General features: G+C 36.1%; 1 protein-coding gene and 1 long non-coding RNA gene across 2 annotated transcripts; both read left to right on the top strand.

The window, feature by feature from the left end:
• Positions 1–14,197: 14,197 nt before the first annotated feature.
• Positions 14,198–15,714, top strand: LOC139852579 (uncharacterized). Its single transcript, XR_011761125.1, has 3 exons — positions 14,198–14,416; positions 14,521–14,607; positions 15,683–15,714. It is a non-coding gene; the product is annotated as an uncharacterized lncRNA (long non-coding RNA).
• Positions 15,715–15,811: 97 nt separating this feature from the next.
• Positions 15,812–18,973, top strand: LOC139855695 (uncharacterized). The gene is made up of 6 exons (XM_071844945.1): positions 15,812–15,966; positions 16,074–16,280; positions 17,010–17,112; positions 17,216–17,269; positions 17,353–17,553; positions 18,195–18,973. The coding sequence occupies exons 1-6, from the start codon at positions 15,862–15,864 to the stop codon at positions 18,335–18,337; spliced, it is 813 nt and encodes a 270-aa protein (XP_071701046.1). The 5' UTR covers positions 15,812–15,861; the 3' UTR covers positions 18,338–18,973.
• The last annotated feature ends 91 nt before the right edge of the window (positions 18,974–19,064 follow it).

The following is a 19,064-nucleotide window of genomic DNA, read 5'->3' as shown; positions in this document are numbered from 1 at the left end:
TGAGTTAATACTTCATCGGTTATTGTTGCTGGTATTTCTTGGTAACTACGGTGCGTATGATGTTGATGCTCGTGGAACAGATTGTGAAGTTGAGGTTTGCGATGCGGATGTTGTTGGTGGTGGTAATGGTACTGTTGGTGTTGTTGTCGGTGGTACTGTTGATGCCGGTGATGCTGCTGGTGCTTGTAACCTTTGCACCATATTCTCCAAAGCCACTACCCGAGCGCGAAGCTCGTTGACTTCTTCTACTACACCGGGATGATTGGCGGTTCGGACGAGCGGATGAATAAGATCCAGAATTTGAGAGAGTATATGATCATGACGAGATATTCTGGAGATGAGAGAGAAAATGGTATTACGAACAGGTTCGCCGGTAAGTGCTTCAGGTTCTTCGCCAAGAGGGCAATGTGGTGGATGGAAGGGATCGCCTTCTTCTTGTCTCCAATAATTAAGTAGGCTACGAACCCATTCCCAATTCATCCAGAATAGATGATGGCTAATTGGTTGATCCATTCCAGTTACTCTTTCTTCAGAGTTCAGGAGAATATCCATATCGGAATAGCTGTCGAAATTTAAGGAATTTGAACTAGATACGGGATCCATCTTGTATAATTAGATAGATGATTTTTGATATGAAATAGATTATAGAATTTAGTTTGGTATTCTTCAATACATAATTTACATATGTATATATAATACCAAATTCCATAAATCACGGAGAAATTTTTGGAAGATGTCAGGAAAAGTTTACAGTAACAGATACGCTAAGATATGAATTTTTGTCTATACACTATTTATGCAATCAATGCAGTAAAACGTGTCTAGACTTAAGAATGATAAGCATGTAATTTTTGACAAGAAATGATAAGCAAAACTTTTAACATGCAGACACGGTCGAAGTCCAGACTTACTAATGCATCTTAACAACTATCAGTTAGACACATTCATGCAAGACCTGGCTCGCTAGGACCAACGCTCTGATACCAACTGTGATGATCGCTCCAAATCCATATGGACGAACACGTCATTCATCGATTTCATTGCGAGGTATTTGACCTCTATATGATATGTTTTGTAAACATTGCATTCTTTTGAAAAGGCACACCATAAATGAATATTTAAATCAAAGGTTTTCAACATTTGATGATTTCTACATATAGACAATCACCGTAAATAATAGTTTACAATAGTACTTCCATTGACAATGCAGTCAAAATAAGATACACGGTGATGATTTGGTGAATGCAACGTTTCCTTGATAAACATGTCATGTAAGACTCCATGCGCATAGCTTGTCTAACATATAAGCAAAGAGCGGAAGACTCCTAGGGAACCTGAGAATAAACATGCTAACAAGTGTCAACACAAAGGTTGGTGAGTTCATAGTTTTAATGTTTTGCATAATCTGTACATAAAGATGGATCACAAGATTTCAGTTGTTTCATCCAGAAATGTTTATCAAAATATTCTACAAGATTGAGCACCCTGGTAACTAAACTTTAACGTTATAATAAGTACTCCTGTTTTAACATACATGCAACCAACATGTACAATACACGCAAACCAACGTGTACTAAACTCAAATAGCATACGTCTGTTTTATAGTTCAGGCTAGGGTTTCTATACCTGGAACAGACGGGGATGTCAAGCCCTATGGATCCATATATAACTACTCACGCCCACCAGTTCTTATAACCGGCAGTTACTAGTTACCAAAGCTAAGGGATTTTCAGTTCAAACTCAGTGTAGAATTTAGTATGTACTTGTATCCATTGTGTTTAAAATAAAGTGCATGTATTCTCAGCCCAAAAATATATATTGCAAAAGCAATTAAAAAGGGAGCAAATGAAACTCACGCATATAAATATTGTATATCGGTTAATAAAGCATTTGCATGTATTCTCAGTCCCAAAAATATATATTGCAAAAGCATTTAAAAATGGAGCAATGAAACTCACGCATATAAATATTGTAAATCAGTTAATAAAGCATTTACATGTATTCTCAGCTCAAAAATGTAGAGAGTAAAAGGGATCATATGAAACTCACCTTAGCAGCACATAAGGTCATTCACCAAAATGAAACTCGGATTACCAAATAACCGTAGATCTCAACCTAGAGAACATATGTTGGTCAATAAATGTTTATCAAGCTAGGTCAGGTCATAGTGTATCACAATCCTAATGCTCGAGATCGACATACAAAAGTTATCCAAAGTCGTTTCAAAAGGTCAATTTTGACAATAGTTCAACAAAACGAGACATACCTTATATAAGGATTCATTTACTCGGTTGGTAATATTCAAAAATCCAATTTATCAATCTTGCAAACAAGTTGTTTTAAATATTAATTGCAGATTCAAAAGCAATTCCAATTAACGTCAATCATAATTCAGTTGATCGTATCTTTTAATCCGTTCATCGAAACTATTCGATATCTAAATGAAAAGTTATTGATTTTTCGCCAGCTTTCCAAAAACATGTATATCATATACCTTTTACCAGTAATATATGTATTTAATTCGTGAATCATTATAAACTGTTTAGCGACGAAATTTAGCATACAAGCATGTATAAATATATATACTCGAGCACTAGATATGGATACACAATTAATATATAAAAGATAAAATATGCGTGCTTACGTACCAATATTGAGATTTAATATTGTAGGAAATTACGTAGACGCAACAGAGATGATAAACACTAGGTTTGATTCACAAATATACCCCCGAATATTACCCATAACCTCTTTGACAATAACCCATAATTTCCTTAGCTCTAGCTTGCTTGAAAACCCGTTTCGAAATCATTTGGACATCCCTCCGTCGTGATATTATATATATATTATTATTTTTGTATCGTAAAAATAATAATACTAATACTATTAATAATAAGATTAATAATAATAATCTTAATATTAATAATAATAATAATTATTATTATTATTATTATTATAATTATAATAATTATAAATAATAAATTAAATAAATAACATAAGTAATACGGAGTAATTTAAAGTGTGAGAAAACTGAACCAGAATCGTGCAATTTATAGAACTTTTTCTGAAAAAGCACCCCATGCGATCGCATGGGATTTGTGCTTCAAGGCCATGCGATCGCATGGCCCTCTGATTCAGCTCACAAACTTTTGTTTTCTTGTTTGTCGACATATTATTTAAATATATATAATATATTTAATTTATATAATTAATTATATATTATATTAAATTCATGTGCATAGTTGACCTGTAATTTTCGTTCCGATGACTCGTACGTTGTTACTCAACTTATGTCCCGGTTTCGGTTTCTCAAATGCATTTTCGTACACTTAGAAAACTTGCATTTTACGTTTCGTGACACGTACCTTTGTCAAAATATAGCCTTAAATTATCCATAAACTATATCACTCAAAGTATATCTTAATCTTTCGAGTGTTTTGGTCATTTACTTCTATAAATTATTGTCTCGTTATTTATTAATATAATAGTATTTATCAAACGTTTCATAACCAAGTTAATATCTATTCTCAATATTTTTAAACACGTTTTAAAATATACGTCGCAAGTTATTCATACAATTAATATTCCAACTTATCATATATATTCAAATAAATATTTAAACCAATAAGTTTAATGTACGGTATTAAACAATTAATACATTGTTACGTTTTCAAGTTATAGTATATATATATATATATATATATATATATATATATATATATGTATCTATATACATATAATTGTTCGCGAATTATCAAGAACAACTGAAAGGTATTTGAATATATGAAAGTAGTTCAAAAATTTTGAGATTCAGTTTACAGACTTTGCTTATCGTGTCGGAAATGTTAATCATACAAAGATTAAGTTTAAATTTGGTCAGAAATTTTCGGGTCATCACACTTTGAATGCCATGAAATGTTATTAGTAAGTGTTTAGTTATATTGTATGTTTAATTACCTTCGAAACGGCCTATCGTATGTGTAGATTGGATTCCCGAGTCAAGAAATGCATATTATGAACTTGAAACTTTGATTTTGAACGTTTAACGATCATTCGACGAGGTATTTGTTCTTGAAAATGATGTTTTTGTTTGATGAAATGTGTTTAGTTGTATTCCTTGTCAAAATACCTTTCTAACGATATAAGATACGTGTTTTGAATGTTTACGGTTCATAAGTTATGGTTGTTTGAAGTTGAAATCGTTTAAGTGTTTAAAACATCCCAGAATTGCTGAAACAGACACATATGCGGCGTATCACCTCTAGATGCGGTGCATCAGTGATAGATGCGGCGCATCTGTAAGTGATGTGGCACATCTGAGGCAGACTGCCCAATTTGGTCGATTTTCGTTTAATTCTAGCTATGCTAGGTACCTAAGATTGACATGAAACTTGGCCAACATGCTTATATATGACTTCTAAGCTTAGGAAAATAGTTCGGGACCCGACCCGAACGTGTTGACTTTTTTCATTGACTTTGACCAAAGTTTGACTTTTAGTCAAACTTAACCAAATACTTTTGCAATCATTCTAACGTGCTTTTGTACTTTTTTCTTGCATGAAACTTGACAATGTGATGAACATATTATATTAATCGAGTCATAACGAGCTATAGGACTAATTGAACACATTTCGACCTACCTTGTGTCGTAACCGGTTAATTGATATAACTTACTTTTATAGGTCAAGGCTAAACAACTTTCATACACACGTTTACTTTGTGAAGTACATTTATACTCGTGCACTCGAGGTGAGATCATAGTCCCATCTTTCAACAACTTTTATACTTTTAAATCATGGGATGAGAAACATATACAGTTTTATACTACATACTTTATGCTTTGAACACAAGTACGAAAACAAACATTCCACGTGCGAGTTAGAACAAAAATGCCTCAATTCAATTATCATTAGTTACACTTGCCGGGTGTAAGCAAGAACTTATGTTGTATGGCCATATGGGTTTGACAAACCCTCATTCGGACGGTTCGCTACCGTTATGCGGATGAAATATACTTTCGTGTTTTAGTGTGGGTTCTAACACTGTGTGATGGGGTAATGTTGGTTAAGTCTTGATAATTGAGTGCTCGCGAATAACAACACTTTTGGAATGCAAATGATTTGGATAATCTAAGTTATGGAAATACAAAATCTTGTGGTTCAAAAACAACGTTTATTACTACACCTATGATTTCACCAACGTTTTTCGTTGACAGTTTTCTATATGTTTTCTCAGGTCCTTGAATGCTTAATGATACATGCTTCCGCTCACTTTTGATACTAGCTTGGATGTCGAGTATACATGCAAACATGGAGCGTCTTTTGACTTACTTATAAATGGTGTCGCATAGGTTTCATTTGTACGTTAAACGTTGTAATGTAACTATTCGTTGAACTACTTTTGTAAACTTGAAACATCTTTACATTTGAAATGAATACGACATATTTTGGTCAAACGTCATTTTAAAGACTTTTGACCACGTAACGGGACCTAAGTAGACGGCGCCGTCAATGACGATTTTGTCGGGTCGCTACAGATGGTATCAGAGTGTTGGTTGTAGGCATTGAGAGTTCATTGGTGTCAAACCCGAGTCATAGGGTACATTAGTGAGTCTAGACTACAACCGGCATATAGACTTGAAGTAGGAATTACTTGATTACTTGTGCATTTATACTCGAGCCCTTCTATTCGTATCTAACTCTTATTCAACCTTAATCTCATGATGCTTAATTTGATTGACCCGCCACCTTGACTTCGTGAAGTAATGTCGAATGCACATATGAATTAGGGTAATATAATTGCTGGGATTATATTACGGTGACTCATATGGACATTCCGACATTATTACATAAAGAATTTAAGGCGAGTCAAGGAAAATTTTTCTCTTCATCATTATTCCATATCACGATTAGTATTATTGAGAATACTAATCAATGATATTCTTGTGTCTTGAAGGAACAATGCCGCCTCACAGCGGGCCACGTAATGAGACTTCCGAAGAAGCTCTTCAACGCATGATAGCCACCGCCATAAGTGCAGCTATGGCTAGTCTCTCCTCCGACAACAATGACAACAACCGCAACCACAACCACAACAATCATGGGGCTAGCAATTCAAACGAGGGATGCTCCTACAAAGCTTTCATGGGGTGCAAACCTCACACTTTCGATGGGACCGGAGGACCGGTTGCTCTCACTCGATGGTTCGAGCACACAGAAGCCATTTTTAGCATAAACGGTTGCCGCGACCAAGACAAGGTCAAATATTCCACCCACACTTTCGCCGGTATCGCTCTCACATGGTGGAATACGTATGTGCAATCGGTGGGTACCGATGAAGCCCACACTCTCTCTTGGGCCGACTTAAAGAAAAATATGATCACCGAATACTTTCCGCACGAAGAGACCCGCAAGCTTGAACACGAGCTAAGAACTTTGAAAGCTGTCAGAAATAACCTAAAGGCCTATAATCAACGATTTTCCGAGCTAGCCTTGATGTGCCCAAACCTCATGACTCCCGAATCCCTAAGAGTTGAACTTTACATGGATGGTCTCCCTAAGAGCATCAAACACGGGGTAATGTCATCCAAACCCATTGACCACCAAGAAGCTTTAAAGATGGCCCGCCAGTTGATCGAAACGGTGGACGAAATTGAAGTGCCGGCACCTAAAGCCGAGGATGAGTTGGGTGACAACAAAAGAAAGTGGGAAGCCCCCCAATCAAGCAACTACAACAACAACAACAACTTCGCTAAGAAGCCTTTCACCTCCGACGACAAGAAAAGTTATGCCGGAACTCGACCATTTTGCAACAAATGCCACAAGCATCACTTTGGTGAATGTGGCAAGCTAATTTGCCACCGGTGCCAAGGAAGTGGTCATATTGCCAAATATTGTGGGAGTACCGCCCCCGTCACTCAAAAGGGACCCAATGCACAAAAGCCGGGTGTTTGCTACAAATATGGCCAATCGGGTCATTTTAGGAATGAATGCCCAAAGAATAAAGCTAAAACCAATGCACGCGGTTGAACTTTCAACATTACCACCAAGGAAGCCTGAGATGATAACTAGTCACGGGTACGTTTCTTCTCAATAACTCTTACGTTTCATGATTATTCAATACAAGTGTCATCAATGCTTTATATCCAAGACTTGGGTTCATACTCTTTGCACTCCACCACTTCCCCCTAGATACTAGTTATGCCATTCAAGTGACCAATGGAAAACTATTGCGTGCCGACAAACTTTTACGTTAAACTTTTGGGTAAGAATTTTGAAACTGACAGGATACCTATAGAACTAAGGAGTTCAAAACCCCTTCGTTAAGAAGAAATGTTTCCCTACAATTATGTATAGATTATCGTGAACTAAATAATTTTCAGTTGAGAACCTATATCCTTTTCCCCGCATCAATGACCTCTTGATCAATTACAAGGTCCTCGTGTGTATTCCAAATCGACTTCCATTCTGGTTATCATCAATTGAGGGTTAAGGGAGACGATGTCTCCTAAACCGCTTTCTGAACTCGCTACGATAGTTATAAATTTCTTTTAGTGTCGTTCAGTTTATCTAAGGCTCCGTCTGTATTCTAGACCTCCTGAACCGCGTATGCAAACTTATCTAGGAAAATCCGTTATCGTATTTATAGATGATGTCTAAATCTATTCAAGTAAAGAAGAAAACAAGCCACATCTCTGTCTTACGCTCGAACTCTTAAGAAAAGAGCAACTCTATGCAGAATTCTCCAAGTGAGAATTTTGGTTAAACGAAGTCCAATCCCTAAACCATGTTGTTAGTGGTCAAGGTATTAAAGTAGATCTCTTGGAAATCGAAGCCACACGTAATCAAGAAACCCTCACGACTCCGACTTGTATTCGTAAATCTTGGATCTCGCCGGTTATTACCGAAGATTCATTTCCGACTTTTCCCGTATTGCTCGTCCTTTAACCTCGTTAACTCACTAAGGGAAAGATTTAAACCACTCCATGTCCGGACCTCGAACGTGATTATCCACACCAACCTTACTAGCTAAATTCGTATAGCACAAGATAAGACTCAAATATGGGAAATATTTCTACGTGAACGCCTGAAAGGCATACTCTCTCGACTCGAAATCAAGGAAACTGAAAATTCGTTATTTTGCACGAAGAATTCGAATACTTAATTATGGATCTGATCAATCTTCTCGTCACCATGTACCACGATATATAACTCTGTTATTTCACTATTACCGTATGATATTACTGGGACCCAAGATGACACACAATTCAAGGATACCTCTTTCTTTCCTTCGACGTATCGTCCTTATGCTTCTGATATACGGCCAACTACTACTCAACTCCGAACTATACAACTACGTGTACAATCTCGTTCCCACCAAGTCTTAACATTTGACCACAAGATGTGCGATGTAGCTACATCGAGATGTAAACTTATCCTATCCTAAATCTCATTTCGGTCCTATCTTTTTCGCTCGTACTTCCGTGCAAGGAAACCTTTTGATCTAAATTCTCGATGGAGAGAGAGAATCTTCACGTATTACTAGTATTCACCACGAGGGTGAATAGCCCTGACGAACGTTTTCAGTAGCCAATGAGAAACTTGTTCCAACAAACGTTTTCGAACCCTAACTAACTTGTTCAAGCATATTTTAGAGAATTCTATTCCAACAGGGTGTACCATTGTCAATTATCTCGGATCGAAATACTCGTTTCACTTCTAGTTTTACAAGAAGCCTTAGGAACACGTTTAAACATAAGTACCGCGTATCATCCACAAACCGACGGAACAAGAAAATATACGATTCAAACCTTGGAAACCATAATACGAGTTTGCATTATCAACTTCAAATTTACTTGAGAAAAGTATTTGCCTTTATCCGGATCCTAGTACTACAAAAATTATCACACGAGTATTAACGCCACAACTTTTCGAAAACTCATATAGCCGCAATTGTCGTTTTTTTTTCTTAAATGTTGAACCGAAATAAATGATAATCAAACCACCGGACCCGAAATCATTCATGAAACAACCGAGAAATTGTTCAAATCCAAAAAGGCTCAAAACGGCCCGTAGTCGCCAAAAGAGCTATGTCGATGTTAGACGTAAACCTCTCAAATTCCAAGTAGGTGACAGCGAAATGTTGAAAGTCGCACCTTGGAAAGGTGTAATCCATTTCGGGAAACGTAGAAAGCTAGATCCGCGATATTTTGATCCTTTTGAAATCTTGGGGCGTTTTGGACCCGTTGTTAACCGTTTAGACTTTCCGACTCAATTGAGCTCCGTTCATCCTACATTCTATGTATCAAACTTAAAGAAGTGTATTGCCGAACAATGCCGAACAAGAACTTGTTATTCCTTTTGATGAACCCACTATCGATGAAAAACTTCACTTCATAGGAGAACTGGTTGAAATTATAGATCGTGAAACCAAACTCTGAAACAACGTAAAATCCCGAATGTCAAAGTTCGTTGAAATGCCCAAGGAAGTACCTTCACTTATTCATAGAATTCGCAATGCCAGATCTCTAGGAAGAAACAACAACTACTACCTCCAACTAAATTTCAGGACGAAATTTCTTTAAGGTGTAGGTAATGTAACATCCCGCGTTTTTTCGTTAAATTTATTTTAACACCGTCTTTTTTTGTTGTTGATAATATCTTCCATTATCTAAATTCGTAACTTTCGTTAACTAATGTTCTTAATATTTCCGTTATTTGATTTTAACATCTCACGTTTACTCCAGCGTTTTAAAATATTCGTTCGGTTAATTCACGCACCCACTTTCAAACTCGAGGGACCGAAGTTGCCAAGGGGCCAAACTAGTTGACTAGGTCAACTAGTCAACCCCATCTCATCCATTCATTCATAATTTCACCACCTCATCTCCTTTTTCCTCTCTAACTCAAGAACACTTTCTAACATCTTCAAATAATCATCATCTAAATCAATTCAAGCAAGCATACATAAAAACAAATTACATATTCGTGATCCTCTCATCATCCTCTACATTTTGGTACCAATTTCATCTCGTTTGGGTAACATTCCTAAAACTCTAGATTTCTCTAATTCATGTTTTTGACTTGAAATGGTGTTAGTTAGTGTCTATGCCTCGTGTCTAGCATGAATATACGATTTAATTGCTCGATCTTGTTGTTTTGCATAAACTAGCATGAACTTGAAATGAGTTTATTTAATCTTGAATTTTAGATGATTAAATGTTGTTTAAATACTAAATTTCATGTATTAAATGTGTTACTAGCATCATTAGCTTCAATTTGATGTGTAGATTGATTTGGAAAGCATCATTAACATGATTATTGATTTTGTGATTTTTGATTAGGGTTTGATAGCGTTTAAAATGAACTTTTGATGCTTTGAATGCCATGAAATGTTATTAGTAAGTGTTTAGTTGTACTGTATGTTTAATTACCTTCGAAACGGCCTATCGTATGTGTAGATTGGATTCCCGAGTCAAGAAATGCATATTATGAACTTGAAACTTTGATTTTGAACGTTTAACGATCATTTGATGAGGTTTTTGTTCTTGTAATTGATGTTTTTGTTTGATGAAATGTGTTTAGTTGTATTCCTCGTCAAAATACCTTTTCAACAATATAAGATACGTGTTTTGAATGTTTACGGTTCATAAGTTATGGTTGTTTGAAGTTGAAATCGTTTAAGTGTTTAAAACTGCCCAGAATTGGTGAAACAGACACATATGCGGCGCATCACCTCTAGATGCGGCGCATCAGAGGCAGACTGCCCAATTTGGTCGATTTTTGTTTAATTCTAGCTATGCTAGGTACCTCCGATTGACATGAAACTTGGCCAACATGCTTATATATGACTTCTAAGCTTAGGAAAATAGTTCGGGACCCGACCCGAACGTGTTGACTTTTTTCGTTGACTTTGACCAAAGTTTGATTTTTAGTCAAACTTAACCAAATACTTTTGCAATCATTCTAACGTGCTTTTGTACTTGTTTCTTGCATGAAACTTGACAACGTGATGAACATATTATATTAATCGAGTCGTAACGAGCCATAGGACTAATTGAACACATTTCGACCGACCTTGTATCGTAATCGGTTAATTGATATAACTTACTTTTATAGGTCAAGGCTAAACAACTTTCATACACACGTTTACTTTGTGAAGTACATTTATACTCGTGAACTCGAGGTGAGATCATAGTCCCATCTTTCAACAACTTTTATACTTTTAAATCATGGGATGAGAAACATATACAGTTTTATACTACATACTTTATGCTTTGAACACACGTACGAAAACAAACATTCCACGTGCGAGTTAGAACAAAAATGCCTCAATTCGATTATCATTAGTTACACTTGCCGGGTGTAAGCGAGAACTTATGTTGTATGGCCATATGGGTTTGACAAACCCTCATTCAGACCGTTCGCTACCGTTATGCGGATGAAATATGCTTTCGTGTTTTAGTGTGGGTTCTAACACTGTGTGATGGGGTAACGTTGGTTAAGTCTTGATAATTGAGTGCTCGCGAATAACAACACTTTTGGAATGCAAATGATTTGGATAATCTACGTTATGGAAATACAAAATCTTGTGGTTCAAAAACAACGTTTATTACTATACCTATGATTTCACCAACGTTTTTCGTTGACAGTTTTCTATATGTTTTCTCAGGTCCTTGAATGCTTAGTGATACATGCTTCCGCTCACTTTTGATACTAGCTTGGATGTCGAGTATACATGCATACATGGAGCGTCTTTTGACTTACTTATAAATGGTGTCGCATAGGTTTCATTTGTACGTTAAACGTTGTAATGTAACTAGTCGTTGAACTACTTTTGTAAACTTGAAACATCTTTACATTTGAAATGAATGCGACATATTTTGGTCAAACGTCATTTTAAAGACTTATGACCACGTAACGGGACCTAAGTAGACGGCGCCGTCAATGACGATTTTGTCGGGTTACTACATTAATGACTCGTGCTATAGTGCTACCGGCTCCGTGGTTCACACTACAACACACATACCATGATGCTACCGGCTCCGTGGTTCACATCATAGCACACTCGCACATACTATGGCACTACCGGCTCCGTGGTTCATGCCATAGCATACAAATAAATACACTATATACATACATGCATAATTATTCCACTCACCTTAACGATTCGGTGACGGTTTTATACTTCTGCGAGCTTCAAAGCAAAGTACCTAATACAATAAGTACTCGATCAACACACAAACTAGTTGGACTAAACACCAACAACTTACTCATGTGCATTTAATGACTTAATGAATTAAATACCCCATTTACACCAAAACCGTCCATTTAAGGTCAAGACCATCATAAGTCACCAAAACCTAGTGATTGAGGTCCAACAACTCTAACTAATAAACAATTAGGGTATTTCATACCCATCTTTCCCAACTAGGCCAATCATTACCCATTCGACCATTTTAAAGTCAACACACCCATTTCGGGTCATCCACTACCCCATTAACACCCATTTGCTTAATAAATAGATGTGCTAGTAATTAACTAACCAATCAAGGTTCATAAACACCAATTTACACTTTGAAACCCTAGGTTAGTTACTATTGAGTCTTCAAGACTCAATCTTACCCAAGAACACCCAAAATCACTAATTATGGGTTTTATGTTCATCACTAATCCAAACCCTAACCCTTAAACAATTTAAAATAAGAAAATCAAAGTTAGAACTTACCACCACAATCTCAAAGTAGCTAGTGATTAGATGAACAACTTTAACACACGCGGTTTGGCCCGAAATCAACTTCTTCCTCCTTGATTTGAGCTTTCTCTCTCTCAAAAGGGTTTCTCTCTCTAAACTTGAAGTAGGAAGATGAAGGTGGTTGAAAGTGGAGTTATGACACTCCATCCACTGATCTTGTGGCCCTTAACTCGGCCCTAAGTGAATTTACCAAAAAGCCCTTCCAAAATATCAATTAAAAGAAACAGAATCCGTCTACAGTAGTAGTGCGCCACGCGCACCCTTAAGTGTGCGCTGAGCGCACCCTGGTCTGGACAGACTCTGACCTCTGTTTAACTGCACACTAATTCCCACACTTCAAGTAACCTATTTACACCACTGTACAATAATTATACGGGTCTTACAATTAGCGCCTTGCTAGAGAGCGTTTGTTATTTTTTAATATAATTGATTCTTTGGCCGTTAAAAAAAATTAATAAAATATAATCATTGAGCTTTACGGAGCGATTAATGATGTTAAACTAAATCAGATTGTAATCCACCGTATACATCTCTATCTCGAAGTTTTCGTGTTATTCTTTTTTACGTTACACACCTTTCGATTCACGTACCTTGCATATTTCCTACCGACAATCTTCATTTTCAGCGATGTTTTAAGTCTTGTCTTCTATAATCAAGTTGTGTGTAATTATGCATGCATACTTGATTATTTCTATTGTGTTTCTACTATGGACAGTTACCGATCGCTGTAATATGTGCCAATGACTTTGTAAAACCTAAAAAGGGAAAAAAATTATAAATAGTTATATCAAATATCCAACCGTTCAGTCGCCAGAGCGACATACCCGGAAATGAAAAGAATTCATTGCACCTCTAGACAAGTCATCCTCGTACCAGGCTTGGACCATGTCTCCCGAACAATCTCAACACCTATGGCGCAAGACGATTCCACATATCGAGGTCAAAATGGGATCGGGTGTTTTCACGTCTCACCGTAGTGCCCGGTCTGTCTTGATTTCCGATTGATGACACTTGAAAAAGTTGCTTTGAAGGTCTCGTTGTTTCGGTGAATCACTCATACATTTTCGGTGCCATGAAGTTAGACCAATGAGCTAGATAGTTTACTAAAAAACGGTCATAAACTTAAAATGGTGTCGCTTGTCGGTTCGAAGTGGCGGGAGATAGGGACCATCCGTATGCCGTAAGTCTAAACCTCTTTGGCGTACGTTGGGACTAGGTTGAACGTTTTACCAAGGCGATTTTGGGGAAGGAATGTATCGATTATTAGACTCTACATAATGCGAGTACCAATTATTACTAGATTAAATTCAACGGTGTGGATTATATCCGCACTCATACAACTTGTCCACACTGGATCATAGCCGGATTTTTTTAATGTTTATACTCTTGTATCTTACCTGCTTCTGCTCTTGAATCTTTATTATTATCCTCCGTATTACACAAACCAAAACTTAATTACAATCACTTTACAAATAAGCATGAAAGTATACATCTACCAATCCAACTCATAGGTAGCTAAAGTAGACAAGAGATATAAAAAAAGACCATTAAATAAATAAATAAATAAATAAATAAATAAATATAAAGCCAGTAAAAACTTAAGACAGGCAAGTCAGAAAACATGGATTCCAAGAAGCAAATTATTGTGGAACAAGATTCAGAGGTAAATTTTTACATGTCTTTGATATCTGTTTCTTACTTCATTTCTTTCCATCTTTTAACTTCATTTGCATATGATTGTTGAATTTTTTGCCTTTCATTGCACAGATGAAGCATAATCTGACATCTGACAAGAAGAAAAAGAGGAAGAGGAGTCCTAAAGAGCCCGGGGAAGCTAAATCAAAAGATACACAGGTGAAACACCGTTTCTTTTTGCTTTAAATTACGTGCCAACTTCAGATTCAAGTTTGTATTTGATTTAATTTTGAATCTGTTGATGTTATTTTTAGTCTTGATGTTTGTAATTTATGTTTACTCCTTCAGAAACCCTAGGATTCAAGAATCTTGATGTCATTTTGGGATATTTATCGTGTTTTGCAACTTCATTTAAGTTGATTCGATGATTTAAATTGTTCAATAGATGGATAATTATGTGTCTTATTCTTGCTTGAATAGTGTTCTTTGTGCTGATTGATTCAGTTCTCCGTTTTGCCGTTTACGGAAATTAGGGTTGTAAAACGACGTAATTGTGCGGCACCACAATGCTTTCTTTCGACGATTAGGGTTGTCGAAAGAAATTTCGTCCGGCGGCGCAACAGGCTGTTCACCAATTAGGGTTGTAAAAGACAATAACGTCGAAATAAAGATCAAATGCGCAGAATTTGTGCCTCATTTCAGGACGTTACTTGTTTTGGTTTAATCTTTGAAGGAAGTTTAGTCATGTATTTAATGTTTTCCTAACATAGCTATACTAATTTGCTAGGGAGTAATTCGTTGATGCAAGAAGAAGCATATAGTACTTGCTAGTGAGTGAGTCCTACTTATATATCGTTTTCTTAAGCTTTATCATATTCATAAGTTGATCAGTATTCATGTATTGGTTTTTGTGTGAATGTTATGAACATGAATATCGGGAGCTTTCTTCCGGTTTTAACTTTTATCGGGGGTAATATGCTCTATTCATAAGGTTGAATACCGAAAATCCTGGTTACGTTAGAGGTAAATCAGGCTCACTTACTGGCCCACTTAATTAGTGGTTCAATGGCGACCCAATTACCTGATCCACTTATACCAACCAGGCTACATTACTGGAGGCTTATTCATCCTTTTCATTGATGCTATCGAGTGTATGCTGCTTATATGATGCCAAAATGAAGTTGTTAAATTACTTTTAAAATCATGTCATGCACTAGTTCTATAGTCGTTCATCAGCAGTGTATTGTATGTCAGATAACTAATGGTTTACTACTTCAATATTCTTCTATGGCAGATTATGTCAGATCAGCCGAAAAAAGCTTTAGGGTCAGTGGCTTCCGTCTGTTTCTCTCTCTTAATCTTGCTCAAATATTTTCTTAAAAATTCTTGTTGACTTGAATGCATTTTAATTGATACAGTAAAGGGAAAAGAACAAGGTTATGTGACATATATAATGATGTTGAAGATCAATATATGTGTATGGAGCGAGCATGGTTTTTTCTACAACGTCTGGATAAAGAGTTACCCAAGTTTGGCAAGTGTATGCTCCCGTCAAATGTTATGTACAGTTTTTGGATGGTAAGTATCTAAGAAGCTGAAGTAGAAGTTTTCAAATAAAGATTCAATTAAAATTTAATATTTTTGGATGAATTGCATAATGATGATTTGATTTTATTATTGTGCAGATTTTACCAACAAAATTTTGTGTAATGCATTTGCCTGATCACGATTCAACGATAATTCTGGTGGATGAGTCAGGAAAGGAGTTCAAGACAAATTTTCTGAAAGCAAGACATGGCTTAAGTGGTGGTTGGAGGGGATTCACCGCTGCACAAAGGTTACTACAAGGCGATATTCTCTTTTTTTGTCTTGTTGAGCCCTGCAAATTACAGGTATATACTAATTACCCCCCTCTACCTCTCTCTTTCTTTGTTTTATACGTACAACTTAACAATATGACATACTTTTGTACCTATTGTATACATTAATGTGTTAATTAGCGCTGTTTCTAATGAAGTATATAATCACACGGTAGAACTAACTTTTTGAGATGTTAGCACAACAACTGACATTATGGTTTCAAACTGTCTAGCGTAATTGGGTAAGATGTGGTTATGGTATAGTTTGCTTGAGCATTACACAATTACAATAGACTATGTATGAAATGACTATAGCCGTATAACACATTAGATACTCAAAACTTATACGTTGTTACCGATTTGAAGCATTATACTTGATCATGTACTTTTAAAAATAAGCATGAATGGTAATGTACATCAAGGTTTATCAATACTCTGGTAACTTTAAGTGGGAGACAAGAGAATGGAGTGTTTTTAAAATATACAACGTTAATTGACGACACAAAGGAAGAGGGTCTTAAAGTTGGTTTCCATATTCCAAATAAAGTGTTGAGGGTTAATATATCAAAAGAGTAGGTCTCTAGTTTTTACTTTGTTCTCCTCTCATAGACTTTTAGTTAATCATTTGCGTCTCTTGCTACCAGCCCATTGATCCTTCCCTGTTAACATACCAACCATCATATCAATATAGGAAATGAACTAAAAGCATATGTATGTATGTCTACTAGTATCTGAATATATATGCTCGAAACGACTTTGTAGGTAAGTATTTTAAGACGATATAGTCTAGAAGAGATCGAAGCAGCTGTTTGTTTAATGGAGATGCGTCCCCGTTCTAAAAAAAAAAGATCATCAAATTACTTTGGTATTCATCATCATTTCTTTAAGGTCCTTTCATGTTCTGGCTTAACGTTTTTTTTTTTTTTTGTTTCTTCGTAATTTTTGAACTTTCTTATTATTTTCCACAGAGAAAGCAGAGGAAGCTAAGAAAGAAAAACTCAAGATAAAAGTTGTTAAGCAAGGTAAGATGGTTCCCATGTGTTACTTTTATGTGTTGCAATTTTCATTTTTGTTGTTAATTCGTGAATATTATTACGTTACATAGAAGACGATGATTGTGAAGTGAAGAACCTATTACCAGTGATTTCGCAAATAAAGAAAGGCAAGAGAAGTCGTAGAACTCCAAAGGGGTTTGTAAAGCGATTGCCACAAGATAATTCAACTCGAGTGAAAACTGAAGAAGATGACGGGGCTTCATGTGGCCGGTCTGATAATGGCATCGATGGTTTGAGCTCAGAAGTTCAAGGTTTGACCAGGCTTTCAAATTTTTTTTTTTTTTTTTTTTTTTTTTTCCCCCTCTATTTAGGATGCAAGTCATGGTCTGGACGATGCTGTGTTAATCCACAAACATTTCATTTTTTTCTGAAATTATATTTAATTAGTTAGCGTGTTTATAATAAAGAAAACATTATTAGAAAAATTATCTGGTCATGTGGATTGGGTGAAAGGTAACTACATATTTCAGGTACAATGGGTCTTTTTGGTAGTATTGGGTCAAAACGGACCGGGCAGTGATGGGGCTACCCACAAGTATTTCTAGTTAGATGTATTCGGCCTAATCGTGTTATCTCGTGACCATTTATGACCCCTGCTTGTGAGGTTTGAACCCTAGACCACTAGTCTATCTTGGGATGGTTATGAATTACAACCTATATGATATGCTACAATTTCACAGTAGTTATTTAAATATTTGAGTAAAACGGTTTAGGATGATGTATCCATTAGAACATACACTGTAGTAGATTTTTGACACACAATTAGTCTCCAAGGGTTTTGAGTTCGAATTCATGAACTTTGGATGTATGATAGCTTTCCTTCTTTAAAAATAAATTATTTTTAACTTTAGATGTAGTTTTTTGAGCTAATCGGAAATTGATATCCTTGTAGGGTCAACATCAGAGACGACGAATGTATCACAACCCCTCGGTGAGGTGGGATGCTACGAACTAAATCTGGGCTACCATGAAGGCAACATTAAATGTCATTTGACTGCTGAAAGAATTTTTCATTCTTCTACAGTGGCAACATAAAGAATGAATCATCATCATCATCATCATCATCTGTATATAGCTTCTGCAGACGGGAAAAGCATTTTGAAACCAACTTTCTTAAGAAGTCAAAGTGAAAGTCAAAATCTGAATCGGAAAGTAAAACTAAAAAGCAAAAGCGGAAAACAAAAGCATAGTAGTAGTATTATATGTTGATTTTGATGGGAGAGCTTCTTGGACATGCTGTTGAATGAAGAGAAGCTTTATATTAGATACAGCTCTTTTGAGTTGATCTGTTTTCACTAGTAAACTATCTTCTGCGATGATGCTAATGAAGACCGAACAAACGACATCACTGCACAACGTGTGTATACAGTTTTTGGCAATATATTTTGGTTATACACACACACAGAGAGAGAATTCTCTTGTGATATTACAGGCCTTACCTTCAATTTTGGTGGATCCTTTACCAACTAATGTTCAAAATTACAAAACTGTCTGTCTAGAATGTATCTTGATTTTGTTTTGCCTATTGTTGTATCGACTGTCTAAGAAAGCATCTTTAATGGACCACGCTGTTTTGATAAATTCACCATCCACGTGCATTAATGAATTGAGTTGTACAGTACAACTCTTTAATGCATGTGTGCGGTGAATTTATCAAAAAAGTACCGGGAATATCACTACCCATCTTTAACGGAACAAAGTTAATAATGGATTTTTTTAGCTGGCATGTCATCTTTATTAACGTAACAAAGTTAATACTGAT

The sequence above is a fragment of the Rutidosis leptorrhynchoides genome, chromosome 6 (assembly GCF_046630445.1).
Source record: "Rutidosis leptorrhynchoides isolate AG116_Rl617_1_P2 chromosome 6, CSIRO_AGI_Rlap_v1, whole genome shotgun sequence".
Classification (NCBI taxonomy): domain Eukaryota; kingdom Viridiplantae; phylum Streptophyta; class Magnoliopsida; order Asterales; family Asteraceae; genus Rutidosis; species Rutidosis leptorrhynchoides.
Note: the sequence above shows the minus strand (reverse complement) of the source record. Positions and strands in the feature narration are given on the sequence as shown.